The 21,137-nt window shown below is 45.3% G+C and overlaps 1 protein-coding gene across 1 annotated transcript in view; it reads right to left on the bottom strand.

Annotated features, from left to right (window-relative positions):
* ATF2 (activating transcription factor 2) overlaps positions 1–21,137 on the bottom strand; it is a 220,865-nt gene that overhangs the window by 144,595 nt on the left and 55,133 nt on the right. The window contains 4 exon segments of the mRNA XM_030208954.1: positions 3–41; positions 44–110; positions 3,087–3,101; positions 13,213–13,341. Coding sequence (XP_030064814.1) covers positions 3–41; positions 44–110; positions 3,087–3,101; positions 13,213–13,341 — 250 coding nt within the window.

Genomic DNA, 21,137 nt, shown 5'->3' with positions numbered 1-21,137 from the left:
TGCAGGTACCGCTTGTTGAATAATTACACTTGAATCAGAACTGTGAGCAGCACATTAGGAACCTGTAATGATGCTGGTCGGAATATAGTAGATGTGGGTTGTGCAGTCTTCTGCAATTGTTACCTCCTAAAAGGGGAAAAAAAACTTCTGCCATGTCAGTTGTGGATCTGTACAAACTGATAAGATAGACAAATGGATAGATTTCTGAGAGAAGAGGGCATTTCTACTACTATACTACTATTTAGCATTTTTATAGGGCTACAAAGCGTACGCAACACTGCACGAACATAGAAGAAAGACAGTCCCTGCTCAAAGAGCTTACAATCTAATAGACAAAAATAAGGCAAGCAAATCAATTGTGTAGAGAAAGAGGAGAGGAGAGGAGGGTAGGTGGAGGCGAGTGGTTACAAGTCGTTACAAGTCAACAAGCAATGTTAAGAGGTGGGCTTCAATCTAGATTTATAGATGGTCAAGGATGGGGCAAGACGTAGGGGCTCAGGAAGTCTATTCCAGGCAAAGGGTGCAGCGAGACAGAAGGAGCGAAGTCTGGAGTTGTCAGTAGTGGAGAAGGAACAGATAAGAAGGATTTATCCATGGAACTGAGTAAGTGAACATTATTTGAAACTGTGCATTGTATCTTAAAGATTGAGGTTTAAAAGAGGAATTAGTATATATTGATAAAGCCAAAATATTTAACACAAATTAACTAGTCTCCATACTCTTTTGCCCATTGTTTAAGACCATAGTTTTAAAACTTTAAAACGTTCTGCCACAGCATTAATAGATAGCATCTAGAAGCACAGCTGGGTCTAGTTCAGTCTTCAATCCCACCCCACCCCTAACACATTTCTTCATTTATAGTCAATTATTCTAACTAGGATAACAAGAGGAGAGTTTTCATTACAGTTTTTAAATTGCATTTAATTAGTTTCTGAGAAGCAAACACTAAATAAATTACATATTACCATATAATCTTAAGGCTCTTTATATTAATCTAATATCCCTTAGTACCGTAAGAAGTTTTAATAAACAACTCTATAATACTAAGATGCAGACAGCAGTGAGAACAGTGCTATCCAATCTTTTGCATTGAGCGTCACATGTATGATTACCTCCCAGTTGGTGAGAAGTTATATGTGTGTGCTCAATGCAAAGAGCTCTACCTCTCAGAAAATGAGTCTATTCTTGAGGCTAGAGTAGCAGACATAAAGGAACTGAGGAGTCAGAAAGGTACCTGAGGAGGCCTACAGGGATGTTGTAGAGAAATCTCACCTCCAGTCTGGCAGCTCCTGTGCTGCCTTGGAGGAGGGAGGTCTTCTAAAAGGATAGCATCACCCAGGTGAAATTGGAAGCAATCCTGTAGCCAGGGCTTGCTCACCAGGAGATGCATATCCTCTCGCACCAAGGATGTATCTCCAGGAGCTTCCACCCAGGAGGGAAGGGTTAGGATGGCTGTTGTAGTTGGTGATTTGATTATTAGGCATGTAGAATAGATGGGAGGCTGGTGGACATGAGGATTGCCTAGTCACTTGCCTGCCCTGGTACAAAGGTGGCAGACCTCACACGTCACTAGATAGGATTTTAGTGTTGGGGAGGAGCTGACTGTCTTGGTACAATGTGGATACCATTGACATAGGAAAATGTGAGAGGGAGGTTCTGAAAGCCAAATTTAGGCTCCTAGGCAGAAAGCTGAAATCCAGATCTTCCAGGGTAGCATTTCAGGACATGCACAGGACTCAAGGAGACAGGGAGAGCTCCGAAGTCTCAATGCGTGGTTGAGACAACGATGCAGGGATGAGGAATTTAGACTTGTTAGGAACTGGGCAACATTCTGGGGAAGGGGGAGCCTGTTCTAAAGGGGGAGCCTGCTCCATCTTAACCGGGATGGAACCAGGCTGCTGACGCTAACATTTAAAACGGAGATAGACCATTTTTAAACTAAATTGGGGGTGGGGGTGGGGGAGAGCCGACACTCACCCAGGAGCGCATGGGTCACTGTGAAGTATCCTTGAAGGATACTACTGAAACAGGATCTTTAGGGAATCTCGATAGAAAGATTTCAATAATGGAAAAAGAAAGCCTGGAGTGTTCAATGGGAGAACAGAGTAAAGGATACAAATTATCCCCATTAACTTAAAAGCAGCTTGTAGAGGCAAAGAAAAGAACAAATTTGAAGTGTCTATATACAAATGCTAGAAACCTTAAAATAAGATAGAAGAATTGGAGTATATAACATTAAATGAAGAGGTGGATATAATAGGCATCTCAGAGACCTGGTGAAAGGAAGACAATCAATGGGACACTGTATTAGCAAGGTACAGATTATATTGCAATGATTGAGTGGATCAAATTGGAGACGGAACTGCGCTATATGTTAAAGAGGGAATTGAGTCAAACAAAATAAACTTTCTACATGAAACAGATAGCAGTGTGGATATTTATGGATAGAAATTCCAGGTGTAAAGGGAAGGAGTATCCTGGTAGGCTGTACTACCGTCTGCCGGGACAGAATGAAGAGACAGATGAAAATACGTTTACAGAAATCAGAAAAGCTGGCAAATTGGGCAACATTATAATAATGGGTGATTTCAATTAACCTAATATTGACTGGATAAATGTTACATCAGGGAATGCTAGAGAAGTAAATTTCTAGATGTAATAATTGACTGCTTCTTGAAGCAATGGTATAAGAACCAACGAGAGAGGGAGCTATTCTGGATCTAATCCTAATGGAATGCGGGAAATAGTATGAGAGGTAACAGTGTTGGACCTGCTAGGAAACAGTGATCATACAATGACCAATTTGAGCTGATAACTGGGGTGAACGTCCACTAATAAAATCTACTGTAGCAGCTTTTATTTTCTAAAGGGCAACTATGACAAAATGAGCAAAATGGTTAAAAAAAAGCTGAAAGGGTCATCTGTAAAGGTTAGGACTTTAAATCAGGCACGGATGTTATTTAAAAATACCGTCATGGAAGCCCAGGCTAGATGTATTCCACGTATTAACAAAAGGTGGAAAAAAGAACAAATGACAGCCAGCGTGGTTAAAAGGTGAGGTAAAAAAAAAAAAAAAAAAGGCTTACAGCCAAAAGAACATCCTTTAAAAAATGGGAAAAGGATCCGAATGAAGAAAATAAGAAGCAATGTAAGCACGGTCAACCTACATGCAAAGCACTGATAAAGAGGTTAAAGAGAATATGAAGAAAACTTGCTGTGGAGATGAAAACTCATAGTAACACTTTTTTCAGGTATATCAGAAGCAGGAAGCCTGCGAGAGAATCTCTGGGACCATTAGATCAGGAAGTAGCAAAAGGAGCACTCAGGTAGGACAAGGCCATAGCGGAGAGACTGAATGAGTTCTTTGCTTCAACCTTCAGGGAACAAGAGTGGAGGAGTGGCCTAGTTGGTTAGAGCACCGGTCTTGCAATCCAGAAGTGGCTGGTTCAAATCCCACTGCTGCCTCCTTGTGATCTTGGGCAAGGTCACTAACCCTCATAGCCTCGGGTACAAACTTAGATTGTGAACCCTCCTGGGACAGAGAATATCCAGAGTACCTGAATGTAACTCACCTTGAGCTACTACTGCAAAAGGTGTGAGCAAAATCTAAATAAATAATAATAAAAAGATGTAATAGATCTACCTATACCAGAAATGGTTTTTCAAGGGTGACGATGCGGAGGAACTGAAAGAAATCTCAGTGAACTTGGAAGATGTTCTGCGCCAAACTGACAAGTTAAAGAGTGATAATCACCTGAATCGTATGATATACACCCCGGGGTATTGAAACTCAAACATGAAATTGCTGATCTTCTGCTAGTGATCTGTAACCTGTCAATAAAATCGTTCCTTAGTACCTGACGACTGTAGGGTAGACATTATGACGACAATTTTTAAAAAGGGCTCCAGGGGTGATCTGGGAAATTACAGACCAGTAAGCCTGACTCAGTGCCGGGCAAAAACTATTATAAAGATTAAAATTACAGAACACGTAGACAAAAACTTAGTTTAATGGACAGAGTCAGCACAGATTCAGCAAGGAAGGCTTGCTCACCAATTTGCTTCATTTCCTTGAAGGTGTGGATAGAGGTAAAATTATGTATCACTAGTAAAAAAGGCCCGTTTCCGAAACCAATGAAACGGGCGCTAGCATGTGGCTTTTTTGTGTGTGTGTGTGTGTGTATGTGTCAGAGTTATTTTGTGTGTGTGTGTGTGTGTGTGTGAGTGTGTGAGGGTGCGGTGAGCGTGTGAGGGTGCGGTGTGTGTGCAGGTTGTGATGTGTGTCGTTTTTTTTTTGTTTTTTGCTTGGGGTTTGGGGATGTGCTGTGCTGTCCTTGGTCGCTGTTTGCTGCTGGCTGGATCGCGGGGTAATCCTTCCAGCTGGGCCGCAGTTGTCCTGTTTGTCCACATACCCAGATGGTGAATGGGGCACGTTGTTTCCGGCTCCTCTGACTCCATGTCAAGCGATCCCAAATATAGTCTTTGCTATGGGCCCTCTGGCACTCTCAGTACTGGCATTAGGCCATTAAAAATTAATCCCCCCCCCCCCACCCCCGGTCTATTTTGCACATAACCCACAGCAGGAATATTCTTCTCTCGTTCCAGCACTGGTTCTATGCTCTCCGTGCTGCACAGATAATGAGCCATTCTGCTGGGGAATGCTCCTCCCTTATTGTCACGTAGTTTCCTCTGATGGTCGTCTTACGTTGCCTAGTGTGCCTGGGACCGGTGTTGTGATGGTCCTTTGTGTTTCAGAATGTTGAGGGTGTTTTTTCTGATTGGTCCGTCATGCGAGGGCGGGGCAGAGAGACATGGTCAGTATTGTGGCTTCACCACCATGAATCCATGAACCCTTCAGGGAGTGACTGAGTGACTTCAGAACGTTGTCTTCAGAATGTTGAGGGTGAGTTTTATTATAGTAGATACCTGATAATTTTCTTTCCATTAATCATAGCTGATCAATCCATAGACTGGTGGGTTGAGTCCATCTACAGCAGGTGGAGACTAGAGAGCAATACTTTTGCCTCCCTATATGTGGTCATGTGCTGCCAGAAACTCCTCAGTATGTCGTATCAAAAGCTCCATCCGCAGGACTCAGCCACTTAGAGAATTACAACCCACAAAGGGAAACTCTGCCCAGCTCACCACCGCCGAAACGGGGGGAGGGGAATCAACCCAGCTCATCCCACACAAGTGGGGGAGGGGAATCCGTCCAGCTCATCCCCGCGGAGCAGGGGAGGGACACCACACCCGCCGATGCGGGGGGGGGGGGGGATCTGCTTATCCTGAGACCAGCAAACGCGGGAGAGCTGCTGACCCTAACACCGCCGAAGCGGGAGGGGATATAATGCTACCCTACGCCGCACGAAGCGAGAGGGAGCGCCGGCAGAATTTAGGTCTCATCCAGCCCCATAAAACGGAGGGGAGAGGAATGCAGCAGCTCACTGTAACACAGTTGAGACTCCAGGAAGAATTCAATCGAAAAAACTCACTGTAACACAGTTGAGACTCCAGAAGAATTCAATCGAAAAAACTTGAACACGAAGATCCTCCTGAACAGAACTGAAGACTAAACTTGAACCTGAAATGCAACCAGAATATAAACAGTACATATATCTGGGAGGGGCTATGGATTGATCATCTATGATTAATGGAAAGAAAATTATCAGGTATGATACATAATTTTACCTTCCATATCCATCATGCTGATCAATCCATAGACTGGTGGGATGTACCGAAGCAGTACTCACCCAGGGCAGGACATAGCAATCCCTGACCGCTAACACTAAAGCTCCAAACCGGGCCTCCACCCGAGCAGCCACAGTCAAGCGGTAATGACGAGAGAAAGTATGAGCCGATGCGCAAGTTGCCGCCTTACAAATCTCTTCCAAGGAGACGGACCCGGCCTCTGCCATCGAGGCCGCCTGTGCCCTAGTGGAGTGAGCCTTCAGCTGGATAGGCGGCATCTTCCCCACGGCCACATAAGCCGCTGCAATGGCTTCCTTGACCCATCGTGCCACTGTAGGCTTGGATGCCTGCAGACCCTTACGAGGACCTGCGAACAGCACAAACAGATCATCCGACTTCCGGAAATCATTGGTCAAGTATCTGATGATGACTCGTCTCCATCTAGATATTGAGAGCAGAGTATTTCCTCTGGGTAGTCCTCCCTACGAAAGGAGGGTAGGCAGAGCTGCTGATTCACATGGAACACGAGAAACAATCTTGGGCAGGAAGGAAGGCACCGTGCGAATAGGACACTCATGCCTCAGTGAACTGCAGGAAGGGTTCCCGACATGATAGCGCCTGGAGCTCGGAAACTAGTCTGGCTGAAGTGATAGTCACCAAAAAGACTGCTTTCAACGTCAGGTCTTTCAGAGATGCCCCTCGACAAGGGTTCAAAAAGGCGGCTTCTGCAAGGCTCTTAAGCACTAGATTGAGATTCCACGCAGGCACCAACCGAGTGCAGAGGAGGGCGTAGGTGATTAACTCCCCTTGAGAAAGCGCACCACATCCGGCTGCGAGGCCAGGGAAGCACCCTTCAGGCGACCCCTGAAGCAAGCCAGAGCCCGCTACCTGGACTTTAAGGGAACTGAGCGACAGGCCTTTCTCCAGACCTTCTTGCAGAACGCCAACACTGAAGAAATTGGAGCAGTGAAGGGAGAAAGAGAGCCTGCCTCACACCACGATGCAAAGGTTCGCCAAACCCTGGCGTAAGCAGTAGAAGTAGAGCGCTTCCTCGCTCTCAGCATAGTGGCGATGACCTTGTCTGAGAAGCCCTTCTTCCTCAGACGCTGCCGCTCAATAGCCAGGCCGTAAGACCAAAGGGGGAGGGATCCTCCATCACCACGGGACCCTGGTGCAAAGGCCCCGCACTGCTGGCAGCCGCAGAGTGCCGTCCACTGAGAGCCTGATCAAGTCCGCATACCAGGGGACGTCTGGGCCCAGTTCCGGACCCCACCAGGATTATCCGACCCAGATGCTTTGCACCCGGTCTAGCACCCTGCCCAACATGGGCCAGGGTGGGAACACATAGAAAAGCTCCTGTGTCGGCCACCGTTGGAGAAGAGCATCTACTCCCAGAGAGCGAGGTCCCGTCCTCTGCTGAAAAAGCGCAGCACTTGGCAATTGGCTGATGACGCCATCAGATCTAAGCTCGGCTGGGCCCCAGCGCTTGTGAGTCCAAGAACGCCTGAGCCAATAGCTGCCACTCTCCGGGATCCAAGGTATGGCAATTGAGAAAGTCCGCCTTGGACATTCATGACTCCCGCAATGTGGGCCGCCGACAGCTGTTCTAAGTTCGCTTTCCGCCCACTGGCATAGCTTCATGGCCTCCTTGGCTAGAGGGGCGCTCTTGGTACCTCCCTGGTGAATGACATAGCCACAGCCATGGATTGTCCGACAGGACCCGTACTGGCTTCACCGCCTAGTACCGGGAGAAACTCCAAAAGCGCCAACCGAATGGCTCTGAGTTCCAGGAGGTTGATAGACCACTTGCCTCTGCAGGAGACCAGAGCCCCTGCGCTGTTCTTTCCCAAGCAGTGGGCTCCCCAGCCCGTACCTGCTGAGATAGAGAACATACTGAGGATTTTCCGGCAGCACATGACCACATATAGGGAGGCAAAAGGATTGCTCTCTATCTCCACCGCTGGTAGATGGACACAACCCCACCAGTCTATGGAATTGATCAGCATGATGATATGGAAACAGATGTTTTTTTTTGACAAAATTCGTCTGCCTATCTAAATATTTAATATCGTCTGCAAGGTGAAATTTTCGCTCTCTATATATTCTAATATTTTGCCATTTCCAAATTTTGGGGGTGTTAGGTTTAAAAGTTATCTGAATACTCTTTTCATACCTACTTGTAAAAAGTTTGGAATGATATCCCTTATCGGATTAGATCTATCTTTCCTATTTCTTCTTTAGAAAAGTTGAAGGCTCTTCTATTTTCAGAATATAGATTATACCTAATTTAGTCTGTTCTATTTCAGTATGTATCTTGTAATCCATCTGATTGAGATGCTTCTTTTTTTGTAATCCACAATGAATCTTTGGAGATATGGTGAAATAAAGATGAATAGAATAGAATGTCGATAAAGGTGAGCCAGTTGATGTAGTGTATCTAGATTTCAGAAAGCTTTTGACAAAGTATCTCATAAAGAGACTCCTGAGAAAATTAAGGAGTCATGGGATAGGAAGCAATGTCCTTCTGTGGATTAAGAACTGGTATATTGCACAGAAACAGCGGGTAGGGTTAAATGGCCATTTTTCTCAATTGGGGAGGGTGAATCTGTACGGGGCAGATGCTATTTAACATATTTATAAATGATCTGGAAATTGGAACAATGAGTGAGGTGACCGCAAAGATGACACAAAACTATTCAAAGTTGTCAAAATGCATGTGGATTGAGACAAATAGGAAACTGGAAGACTAGGCATCCAAATGGCAGATGAAATTTAATATAGACAAGCTCCTGCAGGAAAAGTCTATAGTCTGTTACTGAGATGGTCATGGGGGGAAGCCACTGCTTGCCCTGGGATTGGTAGCATGGAATGTTGCTACTAATTAGGTTTCTTACAGGTACTTGTGACCTGGATTGGCCACTGCTGGAAGCAGAATACTGGGCTAGATGGACCATTGGGTCTGACCCAGTATGGCTGTTCTTATTTTATAGAATGATAATGATGGACTATTTCATTTCAAAACCATTAATATAATTGTAGTTCATGCCGGCCAAAGCGTTACGTATCTCAATATTCATTTGTTTCAGAATTCTTGTGGTCTAAAATATTTGCATATATTACTGGAAGCCATAAACATGGTGAGCCATATTTTATTAGACGAAACATTTGTTATGAATAAAACAAAGGAGACTGTTTACTCAACTGTGCAAAGCAGTTATCGTGGATGTTAGCATGTGGTAGCCATTAGTGTGGACCTGCACTAATGGTTGCCAAATGCTAAAACCAACCAACATGTTCTTAGTACCACCTCAAAATGTGGCATTAAGTGCAACTATGTTAGTGGCAGTCAGGTAGCACCACACTTGCCCATTCCAAAATATAAAAACCAAAACATTGTGGCCTGGAAATTTCTCCGATAACCAGGCTCACCCTTCCTGCTCTGTAGGCTGACATCCAAGTGCAATCCCCTGCCCCATCCTGTCTCTCCCCCCAAGATAAGACCTCCCCGATAGCGCAAGACTCCCCCCCCTCCCCAAATTACCCAAACGACCGCTTGTAGTTTATTGTAAGTGGAGGAGTGAGCCCCTTATGTTCCTGCCCTATCTCAAGTCTCAGTTCAAAATGGTGGCTCTGACCCCTAGCAATATTCACAGTACTACCACTGCCACAAAGAGTCAGTATGCCAAAAACCAGCACTAGAATACCAGGGATTGCTTCTGTAAGTGTGTTTGTGTATGTGTGGTGAGGAGTGGTCATCTTGGGGTAGAGCCTTGAGTTCAAATTCTTTATTCAATTTTAACAAAGTAATTTCAGCATATAACAAAAACAACAAACATTTACTTGTTGCAAAATCTGCCATATAAAATATCACAATCCCAGAGATATAATTATCTAACAATTTCCACTTATGCGCGCTTCTGTACTCCCTCAAGGACACTTCCTATCTTCTGCCTCTTTTCTTATCTATGATACAGACAGACAGGGTTCCACTACTGAACCTCAGAAAATACCGAAGTATTTTTCCAATATTCAAAATCAACTAAGCATTTATGGCCATCAAAAAACAAACAAACAAACTGGTCCTGACAAATTTCCAGACCTACAAATTTCGAAATCAGAAGATGATAACTAAGCCTCTCATAACATGCAATAATCGTGAAATTCTATCCCACACTACCTTCCAAAAGGGCTCTAAATCAGGATAAGAATAAGACATAAGTTCAACAGCAATCTTGACATGTCGAACAATGGTTTATGGATTTCTTTACCCAAAACAGGACAATTTGTAAGGTGTCCAATAGGCTTTATGAAGAATCATAGCTGGACTGTCTTAATAATGCAGAACAAAAATGCTTTTCTAGTGGAGCACACATTTTCTTCCACTTTTGCACATCAAGTTCAATACTAAATGCCCACTCCCAGGGATGTTCAAACAGTTTTTGTTGGGGGCTTCCTTGATGCCCAAAGCACCTTGCAAAAATTAAAATCAGCATGTGGCAGTGTTCACGCTCGCTCATCAATCTAAAGCAAAGGCTAAGTCTCTTCCAAATCAGAAACGGGGAGCATAGTATGTCAGAGAGTGTAACAATTGAAATCACTAGTAATACGTGCATCCGAAAGGTGACTTTGTTCTTTGCAAAACCTGAAAGGTTTGAACGTGTCATTTGCATAAATTTCACCAATTGTCCATATATAACAATCCTGCCAAACTTCCCAGAAGATAGGGTTCTTAGCAATCTGTGCCAGAACTGTATCCAGACCAGTGTGATTCCTCATCCAGCGCCCACCATAAATGAAGTGTAAATGATTGCATCAGTTGCTATTCCAAACAAAACCAATTGGATGGAACTCATCTGTAAAATTCCTTAACCAATAACTATCTGCTTCAAGAAAAAAGAGACCTGATAGTTCCGCAAGTCTCAAATGTTCACACCACCTGACAGTTGGACATCTTAAGCTTATTTAAAAGTAGCTCTAGGAGGTTTATCTGCCACAGGAAATGACTCAGCTGCTTAGGGTGAATGCAGAGAACTACTCTGTTATGATGAAATTTGTGGTCCTATCCCCCTCCCACCCCCCCAAAAATGTGATTATTTGCCAGCTCTATGCCAGCCTCAGCTGCTTATACTTGGGACCATTAGATAGCATGCAGGTCCCTGGAGTAGTCTAGTAGTGGTGCAGTGCACTGCAGACAGGTGGACAGAGGCTCCCCCCTACTTGTTACACTTGTGGAAGGAACTGTGAGTCCTCCAAAACCCACTGTACCCATATATTGGTGCTCCCTTCACCTGTAGGGCTATGGTAGTGGTGTACCGTTGGGGGTAGTGGGTTTTGGAGGGCTCAGCAGACAAGTAAGGGAGTAATGGTTTGAGTGTGTACCTGGTGAGCATTTTATAAAGTCCATTGCAGTGCCCCTAAAGATGCCCTATTGTTTGCCAGAATGTCACTTTTCCACTATTCTACCTGATGACAAGCTTTCTATTTTTTTATAACATCTGAGCCTTGTGTATATTGTTTATCATTAGATTTGGGCTTTGAATTCAGATCTATAGATGAAAAGGAGTCCTCATTATAATCTCTAAATACCCAAGTACTATTTTTCCATACGTCATAGCAAGAGTGTACATTCCCTTATTACCTGTTCCCAATTTAACTGAAGCCTTATACCTCCTCAGTGCATGTAAATGGTTTCATCCCTGTGTGTATTCGCTGATGCCATGTGAGATTTTCTTTCCAACCAAAGCTTTTACCACACTCAGGACATTGTACGTCATTTCACTCCTGTATGTATCGTCCGACGCATTGTGGTTTCTCTCCCATATGGACTTTCTGATGCACTTTGAGATTTACATTACAACCAAAGCGTTTACCACACTTAGAACATGTGAATGTTTTCACTTTATTGTGGATTTTCTTGTGTATTCTGTATGTTTTGCATTTGGATGTAAAAATGGACCAAAACATAAAACATCCAAATCACAAAATGTTTTTCCAAACAGCATTTTCAAAAGGAAAAGACAGACTTTCTTTTGTAGAAAATGACCTTTCCTGTTTCTAATTTTGGACGGGTTATAAAAAAAACGTCCACATTTAGACTTAGATGTCATATCGAAAAATGCCCCTTGTGCATTTGACTTGTCCAAAGTTACAAGGAGCAGCAGTGGGAATTGAACCCATGTTGCCAGGATCAAAGCCCACTACACTAAGCATTAAGTCACTCCTCCTCCGTTTTGCATTTGGACGTTTTTTTTGTTCGAAAATGGACAAAAAAAAAAAAAAAAAAAAGGACGTCCAAATCACAAGACGTCCATAGCATTTTCAAACACAAAAGACAGACGTCTATCTTTTTAAAAAATGACCTCCTTTCCTGTTCAGAATTTGGACATTTTACAAAAATGTCCAAATTCTGATTTAGACGTTCTATCGAAAATGCCCCTCCAAATGTAGTAAAGGTTCTTCCAGTTTTACGTCTACGGTAAATATGCTTACCTTATCAGATCTTAAGGGGGGTGCTTATTAAGACATTGTAAAAGTTGGGCTCTTACTACACCTTGGTTTACCACAGGAATCACTAACCTGCAATATTTCAGTACCACAGGTTAGCGACAACCGTGGTATATGAATAACACTGCTTACTATCAATCTCACAAGCTGCGTTATTCATACTGCCCAAGAACATGGGGCTACTAACTCACAGTCTGATGCTCTGGGGTCCTATTTTAAAAGGGCCAGGCATTAAAAGAAAATAATTAACAGTGGGCACCCGAATAATTTGGAGCTTGTGTTTCTTGGAAGGGGGTGAGGGCTTAAGGGGGGGTTGGAGGGAGAATCTCTAAATGCATTGTTGTTTATTCCTTATGGGAACATAATGTGGTTGTTCCTTGTATTCTGTATTGTTGTTCTGAATAAAAATGTATTTATATTAATGATAAAAAAAGAACCTTCTTCCACTATGGGGCCTACCTGTTGAAATTCCTAGGCATCACCGGTGCCATTTTGAACCCAGTGCCAGCACCACGAACAGGAGCAACTGGGGATTGCTCCTGCCCTGAACTCCTAAACCCCTAGGCACCAGGGATCTGAACAGATAGGCCAGGGGGAGCTACAGAAGAAGGAAGGAGTTTTGGGACGTCTGAGCAGAGAACTTCGGGAGAAAGAGGGAGAAAAGGGAGAAGATTCTTTCAATGCCTGGCACCTTTAAAATATGGCTTGGAAGCACTGGACTGCACTTTAGCAGCCTGATGTTCTCGGGGGTGGGGGGATGCTCAACTGAGTTGGCAGCATTCACTGCAAGCTACATTATTCTATTTACATAATAACGAAAGATTTTGCATGCTATGCATTTTATTATGTATCTTTCAGTAACTTATATTACTGTGTAGATAACTCACATTATTGCTATTTAACATATGTTAAGGAGTAAATAATGTGCATTACTGCCATAATACACCTTAACTACCACTCTAAATTTTCTTATACAGTTAGCATACATTTTAGTTATCTGGTTGTACAAAGGATTCTGACCTTTTCATCAGTAGTAGTGGACTCCGGGTGAGGTAAAGGACTATCTTGATGGGTTGTTTCCACTACTGGAGGCTCTTCAATTTTATTTCTTATGATTGGTGTTGCAAGTGGGGATAAGTCAAGGGGCATCTTTAAAAAACAAGATAAGAGAGAAAAATGCAACAGAAAATATATCCAGTCAAATGTAAGAAATCAAATGTAAAATTTATGAATTTACATTTAATCTGGGATGGCTGGGTGGGTAGAGGGGAATAGGCATGTACTTGGAAGTATCTACTTGTGGCCAAGCCAGGGCATAACAACATAATACATTATGGCAAAAAAAGCACACAACTTTTCTAGTCTAGTTATTCACTGCCCACACTGCCAGCAAGATAATCCTTATCCAAAGGAGTTTGTCACCTTCTTCTTTTGTACTTCTGAGTAGCTAAGCATGGAATATTCTCTGTTTAGTTCACCCAGCATCCCTCCCTTCCAATGTGCAACAAAAAAGCCCTGTGATAGTCCCAAACCCCACCAAAACCACCAGCATGGCTATTGTCTGAACACCAGGTTTCCAAGGTTCTCATTGACTTTCTGATGAACCCTGCCACCACCAACCAACCTGTGGTGCCTACTTAGTCACACAGGGGCTAATTCTATAAGGAGCTGCTTAAATTTACACTCTATTCTTTAAGTACACGACAATCTTCAATGGCATGTATTTTATAGGTAATAGCAAATAACTGACTGGCTTCGTAATAACCATCACGTGCTTAAACTTGTGAAATTGAAGGCATTTATTTTCACTAATCAGCCAAATATGCATCTCGGCTTGCCTACCTGTCTATACAGCAATTCAGTCCCGTTAGGGGTGGACTGACAGTGATCTGGGCCCCCAAGCAGTAAAGGTCCTTGGGTCCTCCTTGGCCCAGCCCACTGCCCCAACCCACCGTCGTGCTGCCACAGCCCTCTCCCACACACTACAGCCCCTCCTACTGCCCTCCTCCTGCCCACTAAAGTCCCTTGATCCTCAATGGTTCCTTCCCGGTCCTATCTTGAAGGGCCCTGGTGGTCTAGTAGCTTCTTTGGGGGAAGGAAAGAAACCCAGTCTTTCCTGCCCACTACCGCTATTCTGCCCGATACCACTGTGTTTTTAAATGGGTGCCAAGACTTCTCACATTAGTGCCACGGGCCTCGACAGTCTCAGCAGCCATTTTTAAAACAAGGCAGTGTGGAGCAGGGCAGAATAGCGAGCAGGAAAGTGTTTTTCTTTCCTCCCCCTCGCAGAGGCCACTAGACCACCAAGGTCCTTCAAGGTGAGACCGGAGAGGGCTCACTGAGGCTAGGGGGGCCTTAGTGTGTGGAAGCGGCGGTGGACGGGGGCCTCTGGGCCCTCGGGCCTGCCCAGTTGCCTGAATCGTCAGTCTGCCCGTGAGTCCTGCAGGTTTCTACAACCCGAATTCTCAGGGTCATACTAGATACCTATCTTATGTTTCAGCCACAAATAGTCCGGTAACATGCCGCTCCTATTATAGGCTCCGTCCCATTGGTTCAGTTCTCCCCCTACTACAACCTTCAGCATTAAATATCCTTGTCTGCTCATTAGTGATAAGTAAATTGAACTACTGTAACTCGCTATGTAAAAGGTAACCAGCTCAAAGATCTGAAACGGCTTCAAATAGTACAAAACACTGCAATCTGCATTATCCATAAGACTAGCAAATATGAACATGTTACACCTTTACTTAAAGTTGCTCATTGCCTTCTCATCTGTCACAGGATCACTTATAAATTGCTTCTTTTAATATTTAAAACACTATTCTTCAGTGAACCGCCCCTCTATCTCGTTATCTCGAGCCCCCCCTTAGAAGATATAAGAACTTACTTATTGTGCGTACCCACCTCCATTCTTTCCTATCTATAATGGAGCTCTGCCCCTTTTCCCCACTAATCACCTAGTCTATGCTGTTATGTTTTTGATCACATTTTAATATGATTGTAAGCCACCAAAATGGTACCCCCGTTAAGGCGGAATAGTAAATATTAATAAAACTTGGAAACTTTATATGCGTGGGCAGGGCACAAAATAATGCATGCAAACTATGACTTATGTGTGCACTTTCACAATCTAGCCATGAGGAAGTACATCAGCATTATACTGGTATAAGTGCTCATGCCTAGATTATACACACATATTTGACCTGTTATGCTGGTATTCTATAAAAAGAAAGTAACAAATATTTCTTTTCTGTGTTAATAGCTGAAGAGCCAGGAGCAGAACCCCAGAATACAAACACAAATAGGAATGGAGGGGTGGTAGGACTGTGTTTGTGAGGAGCTGGCTAAATTAAAGGAGACAAGCAGGAAGTGATTTAAAAGTCCTCAGCTGAGCGTCAGACGCCATAATTAAGACAGCTGGCGGTTTTGGAAGGTGACTACCGATTGTTCACATAGGAATGTTAGTCGATTACTCTCCTCTCTTAGATGATAACTTGTTTCAAGAGAATATTCTTACTGTTGCAGGTGCTGTGAAGGGTTGTATGGTCCGGCTCCTTAAGAAGCACTGAGCGAAACAGGAGCTCACTGTCCAGCGCGGACATCCGTAATTACTCCAGCACAACCACAGCTAAGTACTTATATAGTACCATTTATACATAGCATTCATATGAAAGAATATCATTGCTAGTGTTACAGAGGTTTTTTGACTAATGAGGATTCTCGCCAGCGTGAGCCTAAATTTAGCCACGCAGAGCTACGCGGTCCGCTGTTTCGTATAAAAAAAGATTGTCAGCTGTTACCGAGGGTCTAAAGTCTTTTCCTCTATTAATGTATAAGTATTATCGTAGTGGAGAGATACCTTCCCTTTAATAGATCTGATTTGTTTAAATTAAAGGTAAACAAAGCGATGGAGCCTTATGGCATACATCCGAAAACACTGAAAGAACTTATGGAAGTTCTAGCAGCTCCGCTGGTTGACCTTTTCAGTGCTTCTCTTGAGTCAGTTGTTCCAGAGAACTGGAGAAGTGCAGATGTGGTCCCTCTCCACAAAAGCAAAAACAAGGAAGAGGTTGGGAACTACAGGCTGGTAAGTCTGACTTCTGTGGTAAGTAAATTGATAGAAACCCTTTAAAATAGAGAATAGTAAAGTTTTTGGAATCCTATAAATTTCAGGATTTGAGGCATCATGGTTTCACTACAGGCAGGTTTTGTCAGACAAATCAGATTAATTTCTTTGACTGGGTGACCAGAGAGTTGGATCGAGGGAAAGTACTAGATGTGGTGTATTTAAGATTTTAGCAAAGCCTTTGACACAGCTCCACATCGACGACTAAAACTGAGTGCTCTCGGAATGGGCCCTAAAGTGACTGGGTTGGGAACTGGTTGAATGGAAGGCAACAGTGAGTAGTGATAAATGGAGCTCATTCTGAGGACGTAACCAGTGGTGTGCTGTATGGTTTGTTTCTTAGGCTGGTTCATTTTAACATTTTTGTAAGCAATATTGTTGAAGGGCTATCTGGTAAGGTCTGCCACTTTGCGGATGATACCAAAATTTGCAATACCTGATGGTGTAGATAACATGAGGATGGTCTTTGCAAAGCAAGAGGAATAATCTGGAATTTGGCAGCTAAAATTTAATGCTAAAAAATGCAGGGTCATGCATTTTGGCTGTAAAAACCCAAGGGAACGGTACGGTTTAGGAGCGAAGAACTTTTGTGCACGAAAGAGGAGTGGGACTTGGGTGCGATTGTATGTGATGACCTTAAGTTATCCAACCAGGCAGAAAAGATGACAGCAAAAGCTAGCAGGATGCTTGGGTGCACAGGGAAAGGAATGGCCAGTAGGAAAAAGGAGATGATGGTGCCCCTATATAAAAGACTATGGTTTAATAGTTTAAATTAAAAAAGGAAAGGATACACTCAAAAGCATACACACCAAGATAAAATGTATAACATATAAAACAACATTTTTGTTATCTTTGCAGGTTCCTCCCATAACTCCAGCAATCAGGTTAATACCCCAAAAGCCTGTTCAAAAAAAGTATGTTTTTAATTTCTTCTTAAATTGTTGCAACAAACTCTCTTTGCTTAACTCCAATGGCAATTGATTCCACAGCTTTGAGACTCGCCATAAAAAGGCACCCTCCAGAGTAGCCATTAAACAAACAGCGAATGATACATACCTGTAGCAGGTGTTCTCCGAGGACAAGCAGGCTGATTGTTCTCACGACTGGGTTGACGTCCACGGCAACCCCCAGCAACCGGAAGAAAACTTCGCGGGCGGTCCCGCACGCAGGGCACGCCCACCACGCATGCGCGGCCGTCTTCCCGCCTGTGCGCGACCGTTCTCGCTCAGTTGAATGACAAGCAAAGGAATGAGTAAAACACAACTCCAAAGGCGAGGAGGGAGGGTAGGTGAGAACAATCAGCCTGCTGTCCTCGGAGAACACCTGCTACAGGTATGTATCATTCGCTTTCTCCGAGGACAAGCAGGCTGCTTGTTTTCACGACTGGGGTATCCCTAGTTCTCAGGCTCACTCATAACAAGAACCCAGGTCAATTGAACCTCGCAACGGCGAGGGCATAACAGAAATTGACCTACGAAGAACAACCAACTGAGAGTGCAGCCTGAACAGAATAAATCGGGTCCTGGAGGGTGGAGTTGGATTCAAACCCCAAACAGATTCTGCAGCACCGACTGCCCGAACCGACTGTCGCGTCGGGTATCCTGCTGGAGGCAGTAATGTGATGTGAATGTGTGGACCAAAGACCATGTCGCAGCCTTGCAAATCTCTTCAATAGTGGCTGACTTCAAGTGGGCCACTGACGCTGCCATGGCTCTAACATTATGAGCCGTGACATGACCCTCAAGAGTCAGCCCAGCCTGGGCGTAAGTGAAGGAAATGCAATCTGCTAGCCAATTGGAGATGGTGCGTTTCCCGACAGCGACCCCCTTCCTATTGGGGTCGAAAGAAATAAACAATTGGGCGGACTGTCTGTGGGGCTGTGTCCGCTCCAGATAGAAGGCCAACGCTCGCTTGCAGTCCAATGTGTGCAACTGACGTTCAGCTGGGCGGGTATGCGGTCTGGGAAAGAATGTTGGCAAGACAATTGACTGGTTAAGATGGAAATCCGACACCACCTTTGGCAGGAACTTAGGGTGAGTGCGGAGTACTACTCTGTTATGATGAAATTTGGTATAAGAAGCATGAGCTACGAGGGCCTGCAGCTCACTGACTCTACGAGCTGAAGTAACTGCCACCAAGAAAATGACCTTCCAGGTCAAGTACTTCAGATGGCAAGAATTCAGTGGCTCAAAAGAAGGCTTCATCAGCTGGGTGAGGACGACGTTGAGATCCCATGACACTGCAGGAGGCTTGACAGGGGGCCTTGACAAAAGCAAGCCTCTCGTGAATCGAACGACTAAAGGCTCTCCAGAGATGGCTTTACCCTCTACACGATAATGGTAAGCACTAATCGCACTAAGGTGATTCCTTACTGAGTTGGTCTTGAGACCAGACTCTGATAAGTGCAGAAGGTATTCAAGCAGGTTCTGTGCAGGACAAGAACGAGGTTCTATGGCCTTGCTCTCACACCAAACGACAAACCTCCTCCACTTGAAAAAGTAACTCTTTTTAGTGGAATCCTTTCTAGAGGCAAGCAAGACACGGGAGACACCCTCAGACAAACCCAACGAAGCAAAATCTACGCCCTCAACATCCAGGCCGTGAGAGCTAGAGACTGAAGGTTGGGGTGTAGAAGCGCTCCGTCGTTCTGCGAAATGAGAGTCGGAAAGTACTCCAATCTCCACGTTTCTTCGGAGGACAACTCCAGAAGTAGAGGGAACCAGATCTGACGGGGCCAAAAAGGCGCTATCAGAATCATGGTGCTGTGGTCTTGCTTGAGCTTCAGCAAGGTCTTCCCCACCAAAGGTATGGGAGGATAAGCATACAGGAGGCCGTTCCCCCAAATGGAGAAGAAAGGCATCCGACGCCAGTCTGCCGTGTGCCTGTAGTCTGGAACAGAACAGAGGCAGCTTGTGGTTGGTCTGAGAGGCGAAAAGATCCACCGAGGGGGTGCCCCACTCTCGGAAGATCTTGAGTACCACTCTGGAATGGAGCGACCACTCGTGCGGTTTCATGACTCTGCTCAGCCTGTCGGCCAGACTGTTGTTTACGCCTGCCAGGTATGTGGCTTGGAGAAGCATGCCAAACTGGCAAGCCCAACGCCACATCCTGACGGCTTCCTGACACAGGGGGCGAGATCCGGTGCCCCCCTGCTTGTTGATGTAATACATTGCAACCTGATTGTCTGTCCGAATTTGGATGATTTGGTAGGACAGCCGCTCCCTGAAGGCCTTCAGTGCGTTCCAGACCGCTCGGAGCTCCAGGAGGTTAATCTGAAGATATTGTTCCTGGAGGGACCACACTCCCTGGGTGTGGAGCCCATCGACATGAGCTCCCCACCCCAGGCGAGATGCATCCGTCGTCAGCACCTTTGTGGGCTGCGGAATTTGGAATGGGCGTCCCAGGGTCAAATTAGTCCGAATTGTCCACCAGTGCAGCGAATTGCGGCAACTGACGGACAGGCGGATGACATCTTCTAGATTCCCGGTGGCTTGGCACCACTGGGAAGCTAGGGTCCATTGAGCAGATCTCATGTGAAGGCGAGCCATGGGAGTCACATGAACCGTAGAGGCCATATGGCCCAGGAGTCTCAACATCTGCCGAGCTGTGACCTGCTGAGACGCTCTGGTCTGGGAAGCGAGGGACAGGAGATTCTGCGCCCTCACTTCGGGAAGAAAGGTCTGAGCCGTCTGAGAATTCAGCAGAATTCCTATGGATTCCAGAGATTGGACTGGCTGGAGATGGGACCGGGTGATTTATGACAAACCCCAGCAGCTCCAGAAGGTGAATAGTGCACTGCATGGACCGAAGAGCTCCTGCCTCTGAGGTGCTCTTGACCAGCCAATCGTCGAGATACGGGAACACTTGCACCCCCAGCTTGCGTAGATACGCCGCAACCACCACGAGACATTTCGTGAACACCTGTGGTGCAGAGGCGAGCCCAAAGGGCAGCACACAATACTGAAAGTGCCGTGTCCCCAGACGGAATCAGAGATACTGTCTGTGAGCTGGCAGTATCGGGATGTGAGTGTAAACATCCTTTAAATCCAGGGAACATAGCCAATCATCTTTCTGAATCATGGGTAGAAGGGTGCCCAAGGAAAGCATCCTGAACTTTTCTCGGACCAGATATTTGTTCAGGCCTCTCAGGTCTAGAATGGGGCACATCCCCCCCTGTTTTCTTTTCCACAAGGAAGTACCTGGAATAGAATCCCTGCCCTTCCTGCCCGGGTGGCATGGGCTCGACCGCATTGGCGCTGAGAAGGGTGGAGAGTTCCTCTGCAAGTACCTGCTTGTGATGGGAGCTGAAGGATTGGGCTCCCAGTGGGCAATTTGGCGGAGTGGAGACCAAATTCAGGGTGTATCCGCACCGCACTATTTGGAGAACCCACTGGTCGGAGGTTATAAGAGGCCACACCTTTGGTGAAAAACTTTCAACCTCCCCCCGACTGGCAGGTCGTCCGGTACGGATACTTTGATGGCGGCTATGTTCCCATGGATCCAGTCAAAAGCTTGTCCCCTGCTTTTGCTGTGGAGGTGCAGGGAGCTGCTTAGGCGCACGCTGTTGACGGGAATGAGTGCGCTGGGACTGTCCCTGTGCCTGAGGAGGCCTTCGGGCTAGCTGGGTGTACCTACGCATGCTGTAGGCGTAGGGTGCAGCCTGCAGGGCCCGGGAAAAACGTCCACCTGCAGAGGTGGATGCTGAAGGCGCCCGGTGGGAGAGCTTGTCGAGAGCGGTTTCCCGCTGGTGTAGTTGGTTCACCAACTGCTCGACCTTCTCACCGAAAATGTTATCCCCCCGGCAAGGGACATCCGCCAG

The sequence above is a fragment of the Microcaecilia unicolor genome, chromosome 7 (genome assembly GCF_901765095.1).
Source record: "Microcaecilia unicolor chromosome 7, aMicUni1.1, whole genome shotgun sequence".
NCBI lineage: Eukaryota > Metazoa > Chordata > Amphibia > Gymnophiona > Siphonopidae > Microcaecilia > Microcaecilia unicolor.
The sequence above is the reverse complement of the archived record's forward strand: the minus strand, read 5'-3'. Positions and strand labels throughout refer to the sequence as shown.